The 25,163-nt window shown below is 36.2% G+C and overlaps 1 protein-coding gene across 5 annotated transcripts; it reads right to left on the reverse strand.

Moving 5' to 3' along the window:
- rxrbb (retinoid x receptor, beta b) lies at positions 1 to 25,145 on the reverse strand. 5 transcript variants are annotated; one of them, XM_051866580.1, is made up of 12 exons: positions 24,992 to 25,145; positions 23,801 to 23,952; positions 23,546 to 23,693; positions 13,976 to 14,155; positions 12,940 to 13,091; positions 10,316 to 10,369; positions 8,831 to 8,960; positions 7,851 to 7,983; positions 7,729 to 7,770; positions 7,528 to 7,619; positions 5,192 to 5,297; positions 1 to 4,807 (listed from the first exon to the last, which is right to left on the reverse strand). In XM_051866580.1, exons 2-12 carry the CDS (start codon positions 23,936 to 23,938, stop codon positions 4,669 to 4,671), a joined length of 1,314 nt encoding a protein of 437 aa, XP_051722540.1. In that variant the 5' UTR covers positions 23,939 to 23,952; positions 24,992 to 25,145; the 3' UTR covers positions 1 to 4,668. The 5 variants fall into 5 exon arrangements, with proteins under 5 accessions (XP_051722540.1, XP_051722538.1, XP_051722539.1 ...); XM_051866578.1 differs by having other exon boundaries at positions 23,801 to 23,992; positions 24,992 to 25,144; XM_051866579.1 differs by having other exon boundaries at positions 23,801 to 23,989; positions 24,992 to 25,142.
- Positions 25,146 to 25,163: the final 18 nt, after the last annotated feature.

Consider the following 25,163-nt stretch of genomic DNA (forward strand, 5'->3'; position numbering starts at 1 on the left):
TTGTTAGACATATCACCACCTTTATTTAGGGTCATGTACAGCAGATGGTTCTTTTGCAGTGTCACGGGGCTCCTCTAAAACGAGCTGTGACAACATCGAAACTGATGGAATCTCATTACAATCATAATTGTATGACAATTTTAGTGCAACAGCAGACATGTAACATGCCTAATGCAGTAAAGATGTTGGTTGTACAAGACCATACAAAAACAACCTTGTGTGTTTGTTTGTTTGTTTGTTAGATATATCTATGGCAAAAGTGAGTTTGCATTTGTCCCCATAACTTTGTCAGCAAGGACAGAAAGATGCCATGGAAAAGCAAAAAAGAAAGAAAACAAAAATCTCAACGGTAGGTCAAAAGGAAACAAAAAGCAAATCAGCTCAGCTCAGATCACAGAAAGGAAATAAAAGACAAAATCCAAATTCTAGGATTCATGGTAAAATCCAGTGCAAACTATGTCTTTTCTGCAAGTTGTATGCCAACTACAAACTAAAGAAAGTGATAAAAGCAAGAGAATATATATTGATTCCTAGCCTGTCTATGTCTACACAATAGCTACACAATGTCCCTGAACAATAGGGTCTGCACAGTACTAGAAGAAATTAATTGTAGAAATTTCAAGTTGGAAGGTTTTCCAAATACAAACAGCAAGTCCACACCAATGAACTTTCATATTGCTCAGATTTAGTATCTCTATAAAGCTGAAGATAGCTGTACTTTTACCTTTTTGCAGTTGGTAACATTTTATAACAACTTTTAATAATAAATCATTAACAGACATTATATAATGCTTAACAGGTCATTAGTTAATATATATATACAGTCAAACCAAAATTTATTCAGACACCTTGAACATTTCATTCATTAATAGTTTATTCAGTATAGTTGAAAAAAAAAAAATGGTAATAAAATATGACAAGATTTCAGAGTTAAACTGTGTCAGAAAAAAATAATCTTAATTATGTCAGAAAACACTTAAGCAAACATGGTCAGGTCAAAGTGAATAATTTTTGGCTCCAAATTTTTATCAGTTTTACTGGTAGTCCACTGTATGAAGAATTTTTGGGTATAATATGTCACAGTTTACTTTATTTTGCTATCCTCACTTACATAAATTAACTATAGTGTCCTGCACCCACTAGTAAAAATATATCAAAAATATAAAAAATGTCTGTATAATTTTTGGTTTGACTGCATACATATAGCTAGAAAAACGAGATGATGTGCTTGTTAATGTTTACTAATGAACTTATTAAACATTAAATAATGATCTGTTAATCATGTAATGTAAATTGATATGTTTACAAATGTCATTAAAATTTAAAATTATATGATCATGCACTGTAGATTAAAAATCTACAAACGATTTTAACAGATGTTATACAATGATTAAAAGCTTATTTATGTACTTTGAATGCTAACAAATGTCATTAAACTTCAGTTCATATATTACCTAGTGCACTTTTTTACATTTACAAATGTACATGTAAAAAAAAAAAGTGTTTGGTAGCTATGAGTGATCTGGATGTTCAGCAGAAAATTGAACAATATAAGAATGACTGGTCCCACTTTATATTAGGTATCTTTAACTACTATATACTAAGGTTAAAAAAAAAACAATAATAGTAATTGTTAGATACAATGTACTTATTGTGTTCATGTTCTATTGCAAAACACTTTTGCTGCTATTGAGATGTGGTATGGATAAGGGTAAGGTAAGGTTTGGTGGTATACCCATAGGTTTAAGGGTGTGTTAAGGGGTCAACGGTCAATTTGATTACTGTAAGGGAACACTGTTTAAACTGTTTGTATTACATTGTTTTGATGAATGAAGAGTGAAGTGAACAATTAAGTATTTTCTTGATAAATGTATTTGTTTTCTCCTGTTCATATATGATTCAAGGAATTTTCTCTGTTTCAGGATATAACATACTAAGTATTGAGGTAATGAAAACATGTTTTGCAAACAAATTACAATTATGTGTTGTCGTTTTGTCTTTAGTCGAAGAAAAGAAAAAAAAAAACTCCACAAGAAGTGGCGAAGTCACGCAGTCCGTGATGGACAGATTGAGGGGTCCTTGTGGTAATTACAGTATGTCGGGCAGGAAATCCAAATGTTCACCTATTATCCATCGACCTCAAATATGGCTTATCATTTGATACATGTAAGCAGTAGCAACTTTACATGGCCGCTCTAACGTTAACCTAGATAAATGTGTGCTAATATTAGGGGCATATTGTGCGTGTGAAAGTGTGAAAACTAAAGTATTTAGTCTATTTATAACTTAAAATACATTTTTGTTTTCATTTTTGGTCATACAGATAAAAGTAATACATCATTCGAAACTGTCTTTTATTTTTATGTTTTATTACTTTTATTTGTGAACGCTCACACAGTAACAACAAAACATTGTGCTTTTGTAAAATAAAGAAAACAATGAGGATGCACCTTCTGCAGTCTTGGTCTCCGTGAGCTGGAGCGCATAAAAAAATGATGCCTCACAGATGAGAAATATATCTATAGAAAGCTTGAAATGTTTACTTTTAAACGAACCAATTTGAAAACAAATACGCTCTGATTATGTAATCCGTATGAAGCTTTATGCATGCGCTTGAATGCGGAATATATAACACCTGTATATTAAATATATACTGGGGGCGGGGGGAGCCTTTAAGTAATTAAATTAATATAAACATGCGATTAATTGCTTAAATGACCGACTACTATTTGACTAGAAAAATCTTTAGTTGGGGGCAGCCCTAAAACATTTATAAACAATTGAATAGTTTACTGGAATACTGGAAAAAACATGAACAAATAATTAATAAATGATTTATAAAGATGTATAAATAGAAGTCTGCATACACACCACGACAAAGATTAAATGTGTGACCTTTACAGACTGGTTATGATTTAATGAATAATGTGTTAACATGAATAGTATGTGAAGTGCTTAAAATTACTAAAACTAATTTTTTTCTACATCATTTGTAAATGTAAAAAAGAGTGCATTAGGTAATATATGAACTGAAGCTTAATGACATTTTTAAGCATTCAAATGTACATTAACAAGATTTTAATCATTGTATAACATCTGTTAAAATCATTTATAGATTTTAATATATTAATATATGTTAATATATTATCATGTTTGTTAATGATTTATTAATGAAGCTTGTAAACCATCTGTCAAAATCATTTGTAGATTTTTAAAAAGTGCATGATCATATGAATTGAAAGTTTAATGACATTTGTAAGCATATCAATTTGCATTAAATAATGGTCGGTTAATTATTATGTAATGTTTAATAAGTTCAATAGTAAACATTAACGTACATTATCTCATATTTCTAGGTATATGAATATATATTAACGATCTGTTAAATATGATATAATGTTTGTTATGATTTATTAATGAAAGTTATTATAAAGTTTTACCCAAATGTCAATTCCGAAGCACCAAAGTAATATTTTCTTTAAAAATCTGACACTGGTCGGAAAAAAAAAAAAAAGAAAAAAAGAAAAAGGAATGACATTTTTTTTTTTTTGTGTAGTGCAGTTTACTTAAGGAATTATCACTCTTATACAGTTACCTGATATGTGATAAGAGAAGAGAGTGTATTATTAACTGACAGTTAACTAGTAAAACCAATGCAGGTTTAAGACAATTTCAGCCTAGGACACTTCAGGCAAAACAAAAAGAGAAAAAGAAAATCGACCTGCTTCGTACAATAACTGCTGATGACGTGAACAGAGATTCATCTTTTTGTTTGTCCTTTCTGCTGTCAAACGTTAAATAAAAAACATAAATCAAGCATATGTCAGTTAGGCACTCATGACGTGATAATAAAATGAGTGCGTGAGGAAAAAAAAAAAAAAAAGGAAAAAAAAAAAAAAAAGAGTGCTTGCATTTCCCTCACTTCCACTTCTGGATTTAGGCTTAACATTGCACAATATCACGTAAATTGCGTTTTTTTTTTTTTTTTTGTCTATTTTTTGGAGATTAAACATCTAGTCTTTTCTGTTTTGCATCAGTTCAAGCTTCATTGCATATAGATTTCTTTGCCAGATTTCTCAAGCTAGCAAAGTGAATGTCAATTTAAATCTATAATACCGAATGAATTCATTCATCTATTCGCCCGTTTGACCAGTCCTTACAGGTCGGGGCAAAATAAATTAGCCGTACAGGAAGAAAGCACCCAAACTTAAGAGATGGTGAAGCACACTTACATATGATTAAAGCTTATCATCCACAGTGTTTTAAAAGCCTCAAATGGTTCTATCAAAATGTAAACCCCACTTATCTAAACCAGTCAGGTAACTGGAGCTTCCATACTTAAAAACATTTTGTTTTGAATATATATATATATATATATATATATATATATATATATATATATATATATATATATTAGAATTAGCTTACTTGTTGAAATGTAGCACCAATAATTTTTCATGGCAAGTTTTGGGTCTCTAGACTCTATGGTGCACTTAAGAAATAGTCAAGAGAAAAAAATAAAAATAAAAGACAAATGAAAAATAAAAATACCCCCAGACCAGAGGCTGACCAATCGCTGTAATTTCCCTGGGAAGAAAAAGTGCAGTCACAGTTATCTCCAGGACCTAGGGTAGAAAAACCCTGTCTCCCAATCTTCCTCTGATGCAGCTAGTGGGGCGACTCCAGCATCTCCATTAGGAAAGTGTCAATGGGGGTGTCTCCAATCAGTTTAAAGAAGAAAAGGTGCTCCAGACACTTAAGGCCAATGGAACGCAACGCAGGAAGCCGGAGAAGGAGCTTGGCAAACCTGTGAGTAAGCAAGCGGGCAGATTTTTTGGGCCGTCTCCCATACTCTCACAACCAGGAGCACGGTAACATGCTTATGACTTTTATGAATGACAGTGTGAACTACGCTTGTGAATTTTTACATAGAAAAGGTCAGACAATCATAAAAGAGGCCATTTACATGTAGTAGTTTAAAAGGCACAACACCAGTTTAATTCTGAGGGTCAGCAAAAAGGTGGACAAAGACTGAATTGTGCCCAATAGCATCATTTATTTGCATGCACAATATAAATGTGAATTTTCTGTGCATCAGCACCTGCTTAAACTGGATTGGAGGTGTTTGGAGAATAAAACTCTGCATAGGATTATGGTGAATTCGCCCCCTATGTCAGTACAGAACACTCACCTCCCCTGCTGATCTGGATACTTCTGCTTGCAATAGGCCTCCAGGGATGCGTACACTTTCTCTCTGAGAAGCTCCACCTCACTGCTGCTAGTCAGACCTTTGGCATCTAAGAAATATTGGAAAAAATTAACTATAAACTTTGGGGGTGTTCTCCAGTTTTGATGTCAATATATATTCTGCCAAAATGCCAATGAAGTAGTTTACAAGCAAGGTGAATTCAGGGTAAATGGCCAAAATCTAGATGTGCAAATCAGGTTTTGCTTAAAGGTGAAGTATGTGTAAGATTTGGTATGTTAAAATACATTCTCTTAACCCAGTTTCTTGTTCACTGACTACTATTAGTATGCATTCATGGGTTTATCTCCCCCAAAATTTTAAAGATTGAGCCTTCCAGGCACCATGTAAACATTAAGGGCAGTCTGCTCAGATCTGTCAATCTCTTTCAGCACAACAAATAGCAAGAGTTTGGGGCGTGGCTTCTATAGCAGAGGCAGAGGGTGTTTAGACAGTGTGGGACCATGGCTGACGCGTTACATGGGAAAAGAAATTCAGCTTCGGGTAGAGAAGTGCAAGTTAAAATTCACTGCATTTAGACCTTCAAAGATTAAACAGGTCATGAACACGTCAAAGCGAACAGGGCACTGCGATGCTACATGCTGGATGCAATGGAGTACCATACAGCATCATCATGCACCCATTCAGAAAGACAAATGAACCAGTTTATAAAGTTGACTTGTGTGTTCAGTGTAGACAGCCTCAAATAGTTATGGCATATGTTAAAAATGCATCTGTTGCAGATACGCTGGATAGGTTTATAATAAGTGAAACGCTCACGTTTTAGCCTACTCAATTGCTTACTCGTGTAACATAGCAACACAGCTGAAAGTATTCCTAATATGTTGGCTCTTTAATTGAAAGTAGCCTATTTTTACCTGTTAAGACATGTCTTCACAAGCACCCATAAGAGCTGTGCTGTATTGTTTGAGTTGGTGGAGGCGCGTGGTGCAAAAGGGCGTTTGCAAAAAATTTATTTTTGTAATTCTGTTAGATGCCACTAGTGTTGCAGAAACTACACACTTCACAACTGTTTGTTCTTTTATCAGGTAACGGTCATATAGTTTAAGGAATTTACATGACTTTACACATTTTCAGGTTATTACAGGTATAGTTCTTCTAAAATCATCTAAAAAGGAAAAATTCTGGCATTGTTTACTCTTCCTCATGTCGTTCCAAACCAGAAGATATTTTGAAGAATGTTTAACCTTTTTTGTCCATACAATGAAAGTCACTGGGGTCCAAAATAACATTGGGCTGCATTGACTTTCACTGTATGGAGGAAAAATTTTCTTTAAAAAAAAATATCTTTGGTGTTCAACAACAGATTGGAACGAGCAGGTTTGGAACGACATGAGTGTGACTAATTGATGACTATGAACCATCCCTTTTAAAAAAATACAATCAATCAATTACTGAACAAAAAGCAACAAAATTAAAGAAATAATTAAAGGGTTAGTTCACCCAAAAATGGAAATAATGTTATTTATTACTCACCCTCATGTCGTTCTACACCCGCAAGACCTTCATTCATCTTCAGAACACAAATTAAGACATTTTTGATGAAATCCGATGGCTCAGTGAGGTCTCTATTGCCAGCAATGTCACCGAACCTCTCAAGATTCAGAAATTTACTCAAAACATATTTAAAACAGTGAGTACAGTGGTTCTACCTTAATATTATAAAGCGACGAGAATACTTTTTGTGCACCAAAAAAAAAAAATATGACTTTTCAACAATATCTAGTGATGGGCGATTTCAAAACACTGCTTCGAAGCTTTATGAATCTTTTGTTTCGAATCAGTGATTCGCATATCAAACTGCTGAAATCACGTGACTTTGGCTCTCCGAACAACTGATTCGAAACAAAAGATTCGTAAAGCTTTGAAGCAGTGTTTTGAAATCGGCCATCACTAGATATTGTTTGTGAAAAGTCGATATTTTGTTTTTTTGGTGCACAAAAACCACCGTACTCGCATGATATGTTTTAAATATGTTTTGAGTACTTTTCTGGATCTTGAGGTGAGAATGTTCGGTGACATTGCTGGCAATAGAGGCCTCACTGAGCCATTGGATTTCATCAAAAATATCTTCTGAAGATGAACGAAGGTCTTACGATGTGGAACGACATGAGGGTGTGTAATAAATTACATTATTTTCATTTTTGGGTGAATTAATCCTTTAAAATAATTCAGAAATATATCATCCATTGAACTGTTACTGACATTTTGACTTTTCTTTTAAATAATTTCTAGAAAAACCTACAAAACAAAATGCATACCTGGGTTAAACAGAACTATGGCACGCAGACAGCCAAGTTCAGTTTTGTCCATTTGCATATCACGCATCTTACAGACCAACTCAGTCAGCACCCTGCAGATGTGTTAAAAATTAGAAAAATAACCATAAAATTATGTCTAAATCGCCCAAAAGCAGAAGTACACAGACATTTAGGTGAAGTGAAACAGATGTTAGGCATTACCTGTCGAATAAGGCTCCTACCTCTGCACTGTGCGCACTCTCCCTGTACAGACATTATGAACATGTTAAGCCTCTAAAACTATTACATTATTAAACAGATGTAAACACAATGTTCAGTGTGACCTGTCAAAAAAGGCCTCCACTCCCAAGTTGTGAGTGCTGTCTCTGGGCACATGTAAACCCGTGGCCAACAGAATCTCATCCTTCACGCTGATGGAGCGATGAGAGAAGGCAGCGATCAAGAGCTCATTCCATCCTGTTATAAAAATATCACATATATCAAAGGGTTAGTTCACCCAAAAATGACATTTCTGTCATTAAGTACTCACCCTAATGTCGTCCCAAACTTCGTTTGTCTTCGGAACACAAATTAAGATATTTTTGCTGAAATCCGAAGGTTTCTGATCCACACATAGGCATCAACGACATTGCACCTTTTGGGTTCAGAAAGGTACTAAAGATATCGTTAAAACCGGCGACGTGACTGCAGTGGTTCAACCTTAATATTATGAAGTGATGGGAATACTTTTTGTGTGCAAAAAAACAAAAATAACTACTTTATTGAACAAATTAGTCTGTCCCCTGTCTTACTGCTGAGCTATTTTCATTGCAGAGCTTTAGTGTTTATGTCTAACCGTGGGATTTCATCAAAAATATCTTAATTTGTGTTCCGAAAACAAACGAAAATCTTACGGGTTTGGAACGACAGGAGGGTGAGTACTTAATGACAGAAATTTCATTTTTGGGTGAACTAACCCCTTAAAACACTTTTCATGTACATTTATACATTTTTACACCCTTAATATAATTCATCCAAGCACTCTCTTTTTTCATGCACTCTCTTTTTTTGGTCAGTGCATTGCATTTTGTTGTTTTTAGTGTCTTGTGCCATGAGTGTTGCTTTTTAAGACACTGTGTCAAATATACGTAACTATTAAATCCTTGGCTCTATTCCCTTTAGCTGTACTCCATCTATCTGTCCTGTGTAAACGTCCTCTATTTCTCTTCAGAATGCTGAGTACTTACATATATATATATATATATGAATATTTCAGATATTAGCTGTAACTCAAAATGAGTGTGAGAATGTCTGACGCTCGTACCAGCCCTGAGCAGAATGACTTGGTCATCCAGGGGCAGCTCAGAGAAGTGAGGGATTCTCTTGGCCCACTCCACCAGAGTGAACAGCTGTTTGTCTGCAGCCTGGCAGATGTTAGTGACTGGATCATTGGACTGGAGAACAGAGAAGTCACAGAGTCAGTGGTAGAGAGTTAGAGCAAATGCCTCTGGCACTTCTGGACAACATAAAGAGAATTTGTGAACTGATAAACGTCTGAAAGCTTCATTCTTGTCAATTTGTCTGTGGGGATATTCAACTCCAAACACAGAACATTTTAGGAGTAAGATATTAACCTCTAAACCAGCTCTGGAAATACCAGCATTTAAACAGCTTTAAATAAGGGTTTTTTTCACCCAGCAGGAAACTGACTTTGCCAAGCAACAGCTGACAAACAATCAATGCTTGGCATAACTTTGCAAATGAATTGCTTGCAAGACCTTGTTTGCAAGACTTTACAAAAAATCTGGTTATTCCCCAGTAGTGACGTCAAAATACAGTGGTGGAGTCAAGTACACAAATCAAGTACTTGACTAAAAGTATAAATAAAATATTACTCCAATATATTTGATTAAGTACTCATTTTCCATTTACTTGAGTAAAAGTACAAAAGTACTTGATTTTTAATGTACTTAAGTATTAAAAGTAAAAAGTTCTGATCGGTAAACCATGCTTATTATTATTTAACTTCAATATACTAAAATATCAATTTAAGTTACTGGTAATTCAAGTGTCCAAACATGTGAAATAATATACCATTATAGTATTTTAAAAATGAGAAAAACTAAATATGTGTAGCTAAATATGTGGCTACAAATACAATACAATGTACAGACATCACATGGGGCAAAATATGTTAACATTTTAAGATGAACATCTTAAATGCCATCTTACAAGTTTTATATCTTTTGAAACTGCTACAGCAGCAGATAAGATGCATGGACATTAATTTGCGTCATTTTACTTAAAATTGCCACACAGACAGTGAAACAAATCTAGACAAGCATTTCAATGGCCTTAAACAACTCGCCCTTTTACAGCAAATTTACTTCACAAATAACTGACAGTCATGACATAAATATGATTACATTTACAATAATCAATACTGAAATTCGGCATTAGTAACTTGCTTTTTGCAGCATCAGTAGCGCACATGTTCAAGCTCTGATGATATCCCGGTTCTTGGCTTATTTTAACCAGATCATTGAATCAGTGAGTTGTTGACTCACTAGGAATTCATTGGAATGAATCAACTCGTTCATGGATCGGACATTGTTATCACATCTCAGAGGGGGTGGCCGGTGATTTCTTGAATTTGAAATAACTAGGAACGATATGTTTTTGTAGAATGTAGTGGAGTAAAAAGTACGATATCATTTTTTGGAATGTTGTGAATGCATGAGATGAGAAGACATTTTTATTATTTTTTGGGTTAGGAAAGAGTCGGGATGTATAATATAATTCCACCCACCATGAAACACTCACTCTGACTGGATGCGTTTAAATCTGCAGTAAAGATGCTTTCCTGTCACATAGTAAGACGTGCACACTTGAATAAGCCGACAGAACACAGGTTATGACCATTGTCGGCTTATTAAGCATGCTCAATGCAACATTGGGGGCAAGAGCAAAAGAAAGGATAAAAGGTTTAACACTGAATCATTAAACACAACTGAATTCAAATATGTTTATAGTGTTGGCCTGAAAAATAAGCACACACAGAGACTGATGGGACATGTAGTGATGCATTGAAATGAAAATGTGAATGAAGAATGAAACGTTCTGGCTATACTGGATAAATGAAGAGTTCATTTGCAAAAACCGATAAATGCCACTGTGCATTATTCTCCACATATAGCACGTTCTGAACCCTAAATACGTTTTGTCAGAAAAGCCGGTATTGTCCACTGTCAAGGCATCACAAGTTCACATTTTACAGCAGAAACTGACAAGCGCCCTTGTTGTTTGTGTACAGAAACCGATAAGTCTGTTTTAGTGAATCAGCACACAATATTCAGGTCAGGTGACAGGTGACACTTTAAAAATATGCGCTAGCTGAGGGGAGTTTCATCAAAGCTGACTAAAAGTGATCAAGGATTTATAATTTCAAATCCTGCAAGTCCTTGCACACCATACACGTCTTACATGCCGAACCCTTGTTTGTCCTTTTGCGTTTGTGTGTGCGTGCATGCGCGCGCATGTGTGCCGATCTGTTAGTGTGTGTGCGCGCTTGTGTGCACATGTGTGTTTGAGTGTGTTTTAAATGCAATTACAAAGCAATTACTTGGTTTGGTTTAACTCTGAAACATGAAATGCGGAGTTATCTGCTTTTGCTAAAACTAACTTTTAATAATATATATATATATATATATATATATATATATATATATATATATATATATATATATATATATAAAAACATACTTTCAATGAACTTTAATTTTGTAAGTTACCTGTATTTTTTGGAGTTATTATTACTTAATCAAAGCAACCCAACTGCAGTTTGACTGATATTACTTGGACAATAAAATCAGAGAATTAATAAAAAGAGTTTTTGCAAATGAACTCTTCAAATGTTAAAAAAAAAGACTTTTAAAAAGTACCTTAATATAATTTTATTATTATAATAACATTAATTGTTAAAGGGTTAGTTCACCCAAAAATTCTGTCATTAATTACTCACCCTCATGTCGTTCCACACCCGTAAGACCTCCGTTCATCTTCGGAACACAAATTAAGATATTTTTGATAAAATCATTATGGCTAAGCGAGGCCTGCATTGACAGCAAGATAATTAACACTTTCAAATGCCCAGAAAGGTATTAAAAACATATTTAAAACAGTTCATGTGACTACAGTGGTTCAACCTTAATGTTATGAAGCGACGAGAATACTTTTTGTGCGCCAAAAAAACAAAATAACGACTTTATTCAACAATATCTAGTGATGGGCGATTTCAAAACACTGCTTCATGAAGCTTCGAAGCTTTACGAATCTTTTGTTTCGAATCAGTGGTTCGGAGCGTGTATCAAACTGCCAAAGTCACGTTATTTCAGTAAACAAGGCTTCATTACGTCGTAAGTGCTTTGAAACGTTTCGAAATTTCAATGGCTCACGTGACTTTGGCAGTTTGATACACGCTCCGAACCACTGATTCGAAACAAAAAATTCATAAAGCTTCATGAAGCAGTGTTTTGAAATCGCCCATCACTAGATGTTGTTGAATAAAGTCGTTAATTTGCTTTTTTGTTGCACAAAAAGTATTCTCGTCGCTTCATAACATTAAGGTTAAACCACTGTAGTCACATGAACTGTTTTAAATATGTCTTTAGTACCTTTCTGGGCATTTGAAAGTGTAAATTAACTTGCTGTCAATGGAGGCCTCACAGAGCCATCGGATTTTATCAAAAATATCTTAATTTGTGTTCTGAAGATGAACAAAGGTCTTACAGGTGTGGAACGACATGATGGTGAGTAATTAATGACAGAATTTTCATTTTTGGGTGAACTAACCCTTTAATTCAGTTCGTGTGATATGTACAGTATATGCTATGTGTTACAATAACTAAACATTGTACAACATTTTAAAATTATGACATAAATTTAACAGAACTGTTCAAAACACTAATGCGATTATGCATTAAGAGTCAGTGTTGTTTTCTTAGAGGTTCTGACAAAATGCTAATTGCTGCAGTCTTTTCAAAATGTTTAATCTGAATGAATTACTTAAATGGTTTGAATGATGATTCAATGACTCACTCATAAAGACTTCACTTGTTTCATTACTTAATGAATCAGCGTTTTTGAACAAATCTCTTTAAGAAATAATTCAATGACAAATATATTTTTAACAGTCACTTAATACAATCGTTATCTGATCGCTTCCGTAGACATCAGTGTTTATATCCGAACTATAAACTTTTATCCCAGTACTTCTGTGATAACAGGAATATTTGTATGACAGAATTGACAAAATGATACTGTGTGGTTTTCTCCTGGAAAAGTGTCAGGATCTTTAGTTATCTTAATTGTTCTGTAGACTTTCTAAACAAATAGCATAATACACAGCTAACAGTGGCATGTAAATGTACTCACTGAACCAGTGGCATCAGTGTGCAGGTCTGTTCTATGCTCTACAGCTGTCTCGGCCTCCAGGATCTTCTCCACAGGCATCTCCTCATTGGCTGCACTGCTGAATTCATAGTCTCCATCTCGCTCCTTATTCTTCTGACGCTCTTCCTGAACAGCTGGGGCAGAACAAAAGATGAGAAACTCATAAATGTCAAGGAATCAGCCAGGCCATCTGTACCACAATACTGAGTGGTGTTGCCTAGTGGTTCAAGTTCTGGCCTGGAAACCGAAAGATGCAATTCAAAAACAACCATTGTGCCCCTGAGCAAGAATTAAATTGGGAATTAAAAATTGATTTCAATTCTGGAATCCGATACTTAGGATCAGTGATCGGATATCTGTTAAAAAAGTTAAATTCCTCTTATCGATTTCTTTGTGTGCATTTTAATGTGATTTAAACCATTCAAGCGCAAGAAAACTGGCGCACTATTTTCTGTGGTGCGGACATATCCAAAGCACACACACAGAAAGCCACCTCTCATAATGCACGATACTGAACTGAGTTCTCTTTTGCACTTGAGCGGACAAATACACACAAAATTATGTCAAAATATCCTTGTAAACTATCCCTTTATTGGAAGCAAATGTCATGAAAATCATTACTGGTTCTTGGTTCCCAACCCTAGTTTTTGGCCTGCTTGTTGTTTCCCACCCACATACGACATGCTTTCCATCATCTGTCAGGGGCTGTGGACTAATAGGCCATTTGCTCTTGCATTGTTTTACCAAACACTGCCACTGTCACTTAGCTTAAGATGATCATCGTGCTTCTCCTTACATATGCTATAACTAACACCACCTCATATGAAAACAATGCAGTTACCATCACATAATGCTGATCTACCATAAAACCTATTCAAACACTACAATAACGCTACTACTACAATATGTTTCACTCCATTCTCCACCTACAGTACCTAAATGTTACTAAACAGACAGCTTATACATTACTTCACACTACAGGAAGCATGTCTTAAGTGGAAGACTGACAGGTACCCACCCTCTCTTTTCATTCCCATGGCCAGGCACTTCTGATAGCGGCAGTACTGGCAGCGATTGCGCTGACGTTTATCGACCAGACACTCCTTGTTATCCCTGCAGGTGTAGCTCAGGTCCTTCCTGACTGTGCGCTTGAAGAAACCCTTACAGCCTTCGCAGCTGTACACGCCATAATGCTTCCCTGCACACATGAATCATGTTCACATTAACTCTGAGCTGCAATGAAATGTCATTTTTCAAAACATTCACTGTAAACATTTTCTGTACAAGGATGTTATTACAGTCAATGGCAAAAAAAAGTTCACAGAAAATCTTCTAAACATCTAGTTTAAAACACATAAGTAATAATAGTAATGGACTCTTTGTATTTATTTTAGTTTCATATGGTTAAAAAAAAAAACTTTACCATTTTCAAGAAAACTTAATGACTCTATAAATATTTTGTGATATAATTATCATTTGATATATTTTCCCAACAACTTGAATGCATGTAAGTGTAAAGGTCTTAAAGGGATGGTTCACCCAAAAATTAAAATGATCCCATAATTTACTCATCCCCAAGCCATCCTAGGTGTATATGATGACTTTCTTTTTTCAGTCAAACACAATCGTAGTTATATTAAAAAATATTCTAGCTCTTTCAAGCTTAATGGGAGTGAATAGTAACCGATATTTTGAAGCCCAATAAAGCACATCCATCCATCATAAAAGTAATCCATACAGCTCCACTGGGTTAATAAAGGCCATGTGTCAGGTCAAAGTTCACTCTTCCACCGGAAGCAATTTGCATACGGAAGCCAGTGATTCTAGTTTATAAAGTTATAAATATGGATATTTTTCTTTCAAAAATGCAACGCTTTACTTCAGAAGGCCTTTATTAACCCCCTGGAGACGTATGGATTAATTTATGATGGATGGATGTGCTTTTTTTGGGCTTCAAAATATCAGTTACTATTCACTCCCATTATAAAGCTTGGAAAAGCCAGAATATTTTTTAATATAACTCCAACTGTATTTGACTGAAAAAAGAAAGTCATACACACCTAGGATAGCTTGAGGGTAAGTAAATTATGGTATAATTTTTTACTTCATTTTTGGGTGAACTAACCCTTTAATCATTATTTTCAAAAAAGTTCTAAAATATATATTTTTATATTGTCAGCATGTAATTACAGTTGGAATTTGTTTCTGTAATTACATCTATAATTACACTGCTGACCCTTCCATTAACACACCCTTAAACCTACCCATACCACCAAACCTGTCCCTAACCTTACCCGTATTCCACCTCAATAGCAGCAAATTTTGCAATACAAACACAATAAGTACACTGATTGTTCCTAACAATTTTGTTGATAAGTACATTGCAGTTAAAGATACCTAATATAAAGTGTGTTCCAGTTTTCTTTTCAAGAATTCATTCTTAAATGTCATTCAACAATATATAATCACTGAATATATTTACTCTTGAATATCATCATTTTAATGAGGATTTTTTTTTCTTTATTAAGATATCAGGACAGACTTAATGCCCCTCAACTTAAGATATTTTTGATGAAATCCGAGAGGTATATGACTCCTCCATAAACAGCAATTTAACCACAACTTTCAAGGTCCAGAAAGGTACTAAAGACATTGTTAAAAAAAACGTGACTGCAGTGGTTCAACCTTAATGTTATGAAGCGACGAGAATACTTTTTGTGCGCAAAAACAAAAATGACGACTTTATTCAACAATATCTTCTCTTCTGTGTCATTCTCGTACGCTGTTTACGTTCAGCACTTCTAGGTTCTACGTCAGAACGCTGGCTCAGTATTGAGTGACTATAATGTAGTATTGCATTTATGCATCTGACAGATGCTTTTATCCAAAGCGACTTTAATTTGTCACTGTTACTATAAAATGTTAGATACTGTAGTAATCAGATATTGTTTGTAATACAGTGGAGCCATTCATTTCAGAGGGCATGTTTAGAACACCGTTTACGTTCAGTGCTTTCAGGTTCTATGTTAGAACGGCGGCTCAATATTGGCTGACACTCTTCATGTGAGCAGCACGACGCATCCATGTGATGCTGACACAGGAGCCGGCCAATACTGAGCTGGCGTTCTGACAAAGAACCTGGAAGCACTGAACGTAAACAGCGTACAAGAATGAAACAGAAGAGAAGATATTGTTGAATAAAGTTATTACTTTTGTTTTGCTTTTGCACACAAAAAGCATTCTCATCACTTCATAAAATTAAGGTTAAACCACTGCAGTCACATCGACTTTTTACCTTGAAAGTGTTGATTATATTGCGGTCTAAGGATGAGTCATATACCTCTCGAATTTCATCAAAAATATCTCATTTGTGTTCAAGATAAACGAAGGTCTTACCGGTGTGGAACGACATAAGGGTCAGTAATATATGACAGAATTTTCATTTTTTGGGTGAAGTAACCGTTTAAATCCTCAGATCGATCTTTAACTGTTTTCAGTTGATGCGTGAACAAAATTCAAATTCTGCTCATTTTATCAATAAATTCAAAAAAAAAAAAAAAAGTTTTGACATTCTTTAAAGGGGACCTATTATGCAAAATTCACTTTTGCATGGTGTTTGGACATAAATGTGTGTTGGCAGTGTGTGTACACAACCACCCTATAATGATAAAAATCCAACCACTATTTTTTTTTTAAATCCCCATATATCGTAAGCAGTGTCTCAGAACAGGCCGTTTTGTAGCTGGATGGATTAATCCACATAGCTCTCCCATTTACTCCTGAAATCTGAGCTGCTGAAGACTAGGCGGATTAATTTTGTTTTCCAAGAAAATGCTCCCTCAATTCTACCAAAATTCGTTTATGTCTGCGCGAATCATTTCACACCGGACTGCTTTGTGAACGAATATCAATACAAAGGGACAATACAAAACAGAGGTTGTCCTAAAAATGTGCTACTCAATGACATATAAGTACAAACTGTTCGTGATCCAGCTTAAGCTGTAATTACAGTCTCCAGAGTGATACTGAATACAGCAGTAATGAAGGTGAGAGCACTTTATTACAGTTCATCTGAGCTGATTTACGGATATAAAGTTTACCAGTTTATTAAGCACCACCCAAAAAGGCATAAGGACTTTATATATTTGTTTACTGTTAGTTGTAATGAGTGTTTCTGAGTACTTTGCTATGTATGTTGATGATAATGCAAGGGAAAGAGAGTTTATGGATAATATCTTCATGCACACTTGCACTGTGTTTTATTAAGCTCTTACAGTGATTTTCCAGAGTGAAAACGGACGCTTCTTATTTTGTGTGAAGTACAATAAACGTCATAAAACTCATCTGTAAAGTTTTGGCCATCATTTGGACAGTACAACAGGCTTGTACTAATATAGTGGATAAAAACAAAAAGACAATATAAGTTAAAACCGTAATTAAACTAAACTATACCTGTTCTATCTCCATGCAGCATATATTTGCAGTTTCTGACATTATTGTGCGTCCTGACTGAATCCTGTCACCGGAGAATCAGCTCTTAAGCTCCGCCCTCTTAGGCCGAGTGCAGCAGCTCATTTGCATTTAAAGGGCCCACACTGAAACTTTATGGTCAACCACAAAAAGTGGCAATTTTAACATGCTATAAAAATTATCTGTTGGGTATTTTGAGCTAAAACTTCACACACACACTCTGGGGACATCAGAGCCTTATTTTAAAATGGGGCAATAGGTCATCCTAGGTGTATATGACTGAGTCGTATGGATTACTTTTAGGATGGATGGATGCACTTTTTGAAGCTTCAAAAACTCGGGCACTAAAACTGGCTGGTGGTCTAATGCCATTTCATGCATTCTGACTTATTTACACTGTTAAAAAGTTGGATTCTCTTGCTAAACATGGCCAAAGTTTCAAAAAACAAGTTGGACAGTATTTCTGTGCCAAATACACTCCTTCAGATTTCCTACATGTTTCAAGTATGGCCCTGTATTACGTAATAAATGGCTGAATTCCTTGTATGGGCACTTCTTCCGGAAGAGTGCTCACGCACACAACAACCAGAGCAAGAGAGCAAGAGCACGCCCATCAACGTGCTTCGTTCGGGTTACGGAAGTCATCGGCAGAACTGCACAGGACTTGCTCGAGAAAGAATTTATCACTTTGTTTTTAGACCACAAAATTAACAATGTCATCAAAGAAGTGTGTTTTTGGTTGTGAGGGAAAGATAACCTTGCTTCTAAAAGAACCCAAGTGTCAAAGGGTTAGTTCACCCAAAAATGAAAATAATGTCATTTATTACTCACCCTCATGCCGTTCCAGACCCATAAGACCTTCATTAATCTTCGGAACGCAAATTAAGATATTTTTGTTGAAATCCGATGGCTCAATCAAAAGTTATCCAGGGATAATGCGATGGTGTATTGTGTGTGTTTAAATACATTTGTTTAGCTGACCGTTGATAGCTTCGCTACGAAAAAACTGCGCATACTCATCACTCATTAGCATCGCCCACGGCACACCTCCAGGAGGCTCGGCTGTTTTTGGAAAGAATCGGTACAGCATATCTTTCTTTTATAAATCTGATAAAACTAAAGACTTTTTGGAGGTATGAAGGATGCTATACTACTCTATAGGTACTCAAGATTAACATGAGATTGGCCCTTTAAGTAAAGGCAGGTGCACACTGTGCAATTTTGGCCATGATTTGGTTGTCTGAGACACATTTTGAGAATCCTAAAAGATTCCTCTGATCTTAGGCTAAAATCTGAGGTCTTTGATCGCTAGTTTGACATGTTCACCATCAGCTGATTAATGACCACTGCAATCAAATTCCAGTGTCAGTGTCAGATTTAGCGCACAGTCCTGCAGTGTGACTTCTCCTACGACGATGTCTTGTTTCTCAAGACAAGCTGTGATCAAAATTAATGCTAGATTTTTCTTTGTTAGCCACCATTTCAGTCCCGCATGTAATGTAGCTCAGTCACCGAGCGTGCATGGGTTGATGATATAAATCTCCGGACAAGTTTTCATGTGCGTGTCCATTTTTAACATGTCTTGACTGTCATACAGTCTGACATAAATGAGAGCTGAAATCCCACAGTGTGACATGAGGATCATGTTCGTACAGTCTGACAAGCAACAATCGTAAAGGACTATTATAAATCGCACAGTGTGCACCCAGTTTAAGAAATAATTGATGACGGGCTGTTGAATTATTAAAAATAATAAACACCTGAGGTGGTATTGCGGCCATAATGTGAAGCATCATTTTCTGATAATTCAACAGCCCAGAGTCAATTATTGTGCTTATACTATAGTCACCATGCCTCAAGTCATTGTTCAAATGTTTAATTTCAAGACATTTGTCAGATTTTTGTCCTTAAAATGCTATTGTGTTTATAAAACTAATTTCTTACGCATCTCTTCCCAAAACAAGAACAAAAATGTTACTACGGGGAAGCACTGACAAGAAGTTTCTGTGAACGCATATGTTTCTGTTTGTGTGCGAGTGTGTGTATCTGTATTGCATGTGTGTTTAGGAAAGAGAGCAGGAGAAAGAGAATGTGCTTTCCATAGATAATTAAATGTAATTTTGTGGGGAAAACATGGAAATAGTTGTCATTTTTATCATATTATTTGTCATATCTATTTTCTTGATTAATGTCCTTGTGGGTTTTGGTTCTTTGATATGATATGGAACTGTAAAGCGGTCAAGACTAGCCAGGAACTACTTTAGCTGTGTGTTTAGTGGAAGATAATTGCACACCTTAGAACGTTCGTCAACCAATCAGGTTCGTCATTCAACAGCTCTGTAGTAGAAATGTTTGTATAAAACTCAGTTTGTATTTGAGTGTTGACTATTATATCCAGAACTAAAGCCACTTTTCCACCGTCGGGCCAAACCATTCTCTTTGTTTAACCGTGTCGATCTGACCCAGCCGGTACAGATATGGTTTCATTTTCCACTGTGAGGCTGATAACGGCCGCTCTTTGGAATGTAATACAAATGCATCAGTCGTTGCATTGGTAAGCAAGAGTTTACAGATGATATGAGATGTAAATAGCGACAGTTATGGAGGATAATCATACAGTATTTCACAGAAGTGAGTACACCCCTAAGTAAAAATGTCCAATTTGGGCCCAATTAGCCATTTTCTCTCCCCGGTGTCATGTGACTCGTTAGTGTTACAAGGTCTCAGGTGTGAATGGGGAGCAGGTGTGTTAAATTTGGTGTTATCGCTCTCACTCTCTCATATGGGTCACTGGAAGTTCAACATGGCACCTCATGGCAAAGAACTCTCTGAGGATCTGAAAAAAGAATTGTTGCTCTACATAAAGATGGCGTAGGCTATAAGAAGATTGCCAAGACCCTGAAACTGAGCTGCAGCACGGTGGCCAAGACTATACAGCGGTTTAACAGGACAGGTTCCACTCAGAACAGGCCTCGCCATGGTCGACCAAAGAAGTTGAGTGCACGTGCTCAGCGTCATATCCAGAGGTTGTGTTTGGGAAATAGACGTATGAGTGCTGCCAGCATTGCTGCAGAGGTTGAAGGGGTGGGGGGTCAGCCTGTCAGTGCTCAGACCATACGCCGCACACTGCATCAAATTGGTCTGCATGGCTGTCGTCCCAGAAGGAAGCCTCTTCTAAAGATGATGCACAAAAACCCCGCAAAAAGTTTGCTGAAGACAAGCAGACTAAGGACATGGATTACTGGAACCATGTCCTGTGGTCTGGTGAGACCAAGATAAACTTATTTGGTTCAGATGGTGTCAAGCGTGTGCGGCGGCAACCAGGTGAGGAGTACAAAAACAAGTGTGTCTTGCCTACAGTCAAGCATGGTGGTGGGAGTGTCATGGTCTGGGGCTGCATGAGTGCTGCCGGCACTGGGGAGCTACAGTTCATTGAGGGAACCATGAATGCCAACATGTACTGTGACATACTGAAGCAGAGCATGATCCCGTCCCTTCAGAGACTGGGCTGCAGGGCAGTATTCCAACATGATAACGACCCCAAACACATCTCCAAGAAGACCACTGCCTTGCTAAAGAATGTCTCCAGACCTAAACCCTATTGAGCATCTGTGGGGCATCCTCAAACAGAAGGTGGAGGAGCGCAAGGTCTCTAACATCCACCAGCTCCGTGATGTCGTCACGGAGGAGCGGAAGAGGACTCCAGTGGCAACCTGTGAAGCTCTGGTGAACTCCATGCCCAAGAGGATTAAGGCAGTGCTGGAAAATAATAGGTGGCCACACAAAATATTGACACTTTGGGCCCAATTTGGACATTTTCACCTAGGGGTGTACTCACTTTTGTGGCCAGTGGTTTAGACATTAATGGCTGTGTGTTGAGTTATTTTGAGGGGACAGCAAATTTACACTGTTATACAAGCTGTACACTCACTACTTTACATTGTAGCAAAGTGTCATTTCTTCAGTGTTGTCACATGAAAAGATATAATAAAATATTTACAAAAATGTGAGGGGTGTACTCACTTCTTTGAGATACTGTATATTTCTTTTAATTTTATTATTAATGTGCGTTTTAGTTGCTCAAATAGCGCACTTAGGCAGCTACAGAGAAACTGGTAGCCAGGCAACAGACAAGTGACAAATCCTGAGTTGCGACACACATTCTACCAGCACGGTTCAGCAAGGTTAGCCAACTGTGCTGAGAATTCTGAGCCGAGAACGGTTTGTAATCATGCCATGCCGTACCAGGCTCAAGTGGAAATACAACTGGAACCATTCCTTACTGTTCTTAAAAACGTTCGGCCCAAAAGGTGGAAAAGCAGCTTAAGATAGCAACTGAATTTAAAGTGGCATGAAATGGAAGTTGCAATAGTCTTTTCTTTCCTATTGTGATGAGTGAAACAGCTTTTTGAACAAGGAAAATAATGTAGGGCGTAGGGTTGCAAAATTACGGGAATTTTCAAAGCTGGAAATTTTCCATGGGAATTAACAGGAATATATGGGAATTAACGGGAATTAATAGGAATAAACAGGGAATTTGCAAAATTGCAGGTTAGCCTATAACAGGGTACTTAAATGTAGTTGAAAAAAAACATCTTGCAGCATAATTTGTTAAAACAACCAGATTTAATGCAATTTCAGTTGAATTTTTACCCTGACATTCACACAGCACACTACTTACTGCAGGGATATTGAGGCCACACCCCCTGCATGCACTGTGTATTCCCCCAGTCCATAACATACACATTTGATCAAAAATACAAAAAAATACAAAAAAAAACAGTAATATTGTGAAATATAACCACAATAAAATAATGGTTTTCTATTTTAATATATATTAAAATATAATTTATTTCTGTGATGCAAAGCTGAATTTTCAGCATCATTACTCCAGTCTTTAGTGTCACATGATCCTTCAGAAATTATTCTAATATGCTAATTTGATACTCAATTATCAATGTTGGAAACAGTTGTGCTGCTTATTACTTTTTATAACCTGTGATACTTTTTTCAGGATTCTTTGATGAATAAAAATTTAAAGAACAGCATTTATTTAAAATAGAAATCTTTTGTAACAGTATAGACTACCGGTCAAAATTCTGGGGTCAGTGATTTTTTTTTCCCCTTTTTTTTTTTTGAAAGAAATTAATACTTTTATTCAGCAAGGATGTGTGAAATTGATAAAAAGTGATATTAAAGTGATATTGTTTGAAAAGATTTCTATTTTGAATAAATGCTGTTCTTTTTAACTTTTTATTATCAATGAATCCTGTAAAAAGTATTACAGGTTCCCAAAAAATATTAAGCAACACAACTGTTTCCAACATTGACAATAACTGAGTATCAAATCAGCATATTAGAATGATTTCTGAAGGATCATGTGACACTTAAATAAATAACACATAACATTTGCTGCAATAAAAATATTTATTTTACATATTTACTAAATTAGAATTAATTGAATGCGAAAAAGAAATTTCATGTTATGACCAAACAAAATGTTTATATTTATGTTTGTATATGATACATTTTATATAAATATTATACATTTATATAAATTTCCCAAAATTTCCAATTAATTCCCATAAATTCTCGTAAATTCCCATAAATTCCTGTTAAGTTTCCAAATTGGAATATTTCCAAAATTCCCCAGGTGAAGTTCCCATGGAAAGTTTCCAGAAAGTTTCCGGAAATTTACCGGAAACTTTCCGCCCCTTTACAACCCTAGTAGGGCGGGACTTGATTTTGTCCGTCAGGAATTTATTGGATCACTGGATGGCTGTGGTATTCCTGTGATATATACTACTGTGTACTGTACCTAACATGTAACCAATGAGTCGATATCAAATCACAATCATGACCAAAAATAATGCTAGAATATCAATATGTAAAATATGTTTGGCTGAAATATGTTGCCAAAGAACTTTACCATGAACAGCAAACCAAGTTCAGTTACCCAGTTACCCAAATGTAATTACCAAACCGGTTTGAGTTTTCAGCTAAATGAAAACTTTGGTTAAAAAAAATAAAAAAATAAAAAAATTGTTTAGTATTTTGTAGTATTTTGGTGCATCACTAATAGAAAGGCAACCTGAAAGCTCTCAGTTCTAGTACATACCCGAGGAGCGGTCCCCACAAATGGAGCACATGCGTTTCTGGGACAGCACTGGCCCAGAGCCACTGACGGACTTCAAGCCAAAGGGGGGTTTCACATCATCAGAGCTGCTAACAGCATGTAACCCAGACACAGACATTGAGGAGTTTATCTGCTCGAGATAAATAGACAAGAAGTGATGAGGAAACCAAAATCATCAGTAACACAACAAATACAGCACTTTCATGATATGGAGAAGAACTTGAATGTGTGGCTCACTTGAGAGTTGCTGATGGGCCCATAGCCGACAGATGGGGTGCCGGGAGAGCCAATGGACGAGCTGACGGCTGACAGTGGCGAATCTACTGAGCTGACAGGGCTACTGACGGAAGAAGTGGAGGGCGGTAAGGAGTTCATAGATGCGCACTAGACTGGCCAACAGAGAAGACACTGTTGATCTTTGATAATCTACTGAAAGACAGATTAACAATGATGGATTTAAAGACACGATACACTGAGTGCGATGGAAGATTTCTGTCATATTCCTGGATATGTCATTAAAGTCCCAAGATGGTCATTTCAGTGAAGAATGGAAAAAGAAAGCAAAGCTGGTGTCATAATCACAATATCTACTGTTTCAAATGTGTTTCCTCTTGAATATCTCAGAAAATATGGAAAACATTTTGCGATGTGTACTTTAGGAAAGAAAATGGGGCGTTTTGTCTGCCGTTTACTGCTCTATTAATCCTGCTAATTTATAGATTAGGCCGATGTGTAAGGCTGTGTCTCAATAATCTAAGAAGTTGCATAGCTGGAAATCATATTGGGACATCTTGGGCGAGTTCGAACATTAAAATATAAGTCTATGATGCCCTACAACGCAGTCTAGGTAGGTAGCTCACTAGTTTCGAAACTCTGAACACGCCCATATCGCCCAAAATGCTGTCTAGGTAGGCTGCTCACTTGGTTTTGGGACGCAGTCTGAATCTGTTCCTTATAATCACCCCCACCAAAACTGACACTATCAGCGCTAATATCTGCCAGTTCCATTTATGATTGATAATGTATGGCTAAGAACAAAAAAAACTTTATCATATGCCCATTTTAACACGATAATGAGCGTTATTTTGATGCTCCTGACAGCGTTAGGATTATTTATTATTTAGCACGCAGCGCTGAACGCAGCTAACAACGGCTAACGGACTTTTATGATTAAAAGAAAACCATTTGGTCCAATATTTTCACTCTTAATACCCTGTTCAAAACGCATAAATGACACTCTTTACATATAATTATTATTTTGTGCAGCATACAAACCCTTGTATGCTAAAACACAAATGGCGAGACGGAATAATACGACAAGCCCGTGTTAGCTTAGCCTAGCCTAGCTCGTCCAAGTGTTTGTTTGTTTTTCCGTCATTTTTACAGAAGTTTGCAGAGTTTATATGAGCATATCTACTCCAGTCTCACCTAAGAAACGCCAAATCCTCCAACAGCAACGATCCGTGTCCTTTAAAGCATCGTTTCATCTATATTTTACAGTTTACGCCATAAATGTTTGCATCCAGACAAATACCTTGTTAGTCAAGCCTCCTAGTGGACACTAAGAGTCTGTTCACATAAAGAAATATATGCAAGCAAA

Source organism: Ctenopharyngodon idella, chromosome 16, assembly GCF_019924925.1.
Source record: "Ctenopharyngodon idella isolate HZGC_01 chromosome 16, HZGC01, whole genome shotgun sequence".
In the NCBI taxonomy this organism is placed as follows: Eukaryota; Metazoa; Chordata; class Actinopteri; order Cypriniformes; family Xenocyprididae; genus Ctenopharyngodon; species Ctenopharyngodon idella.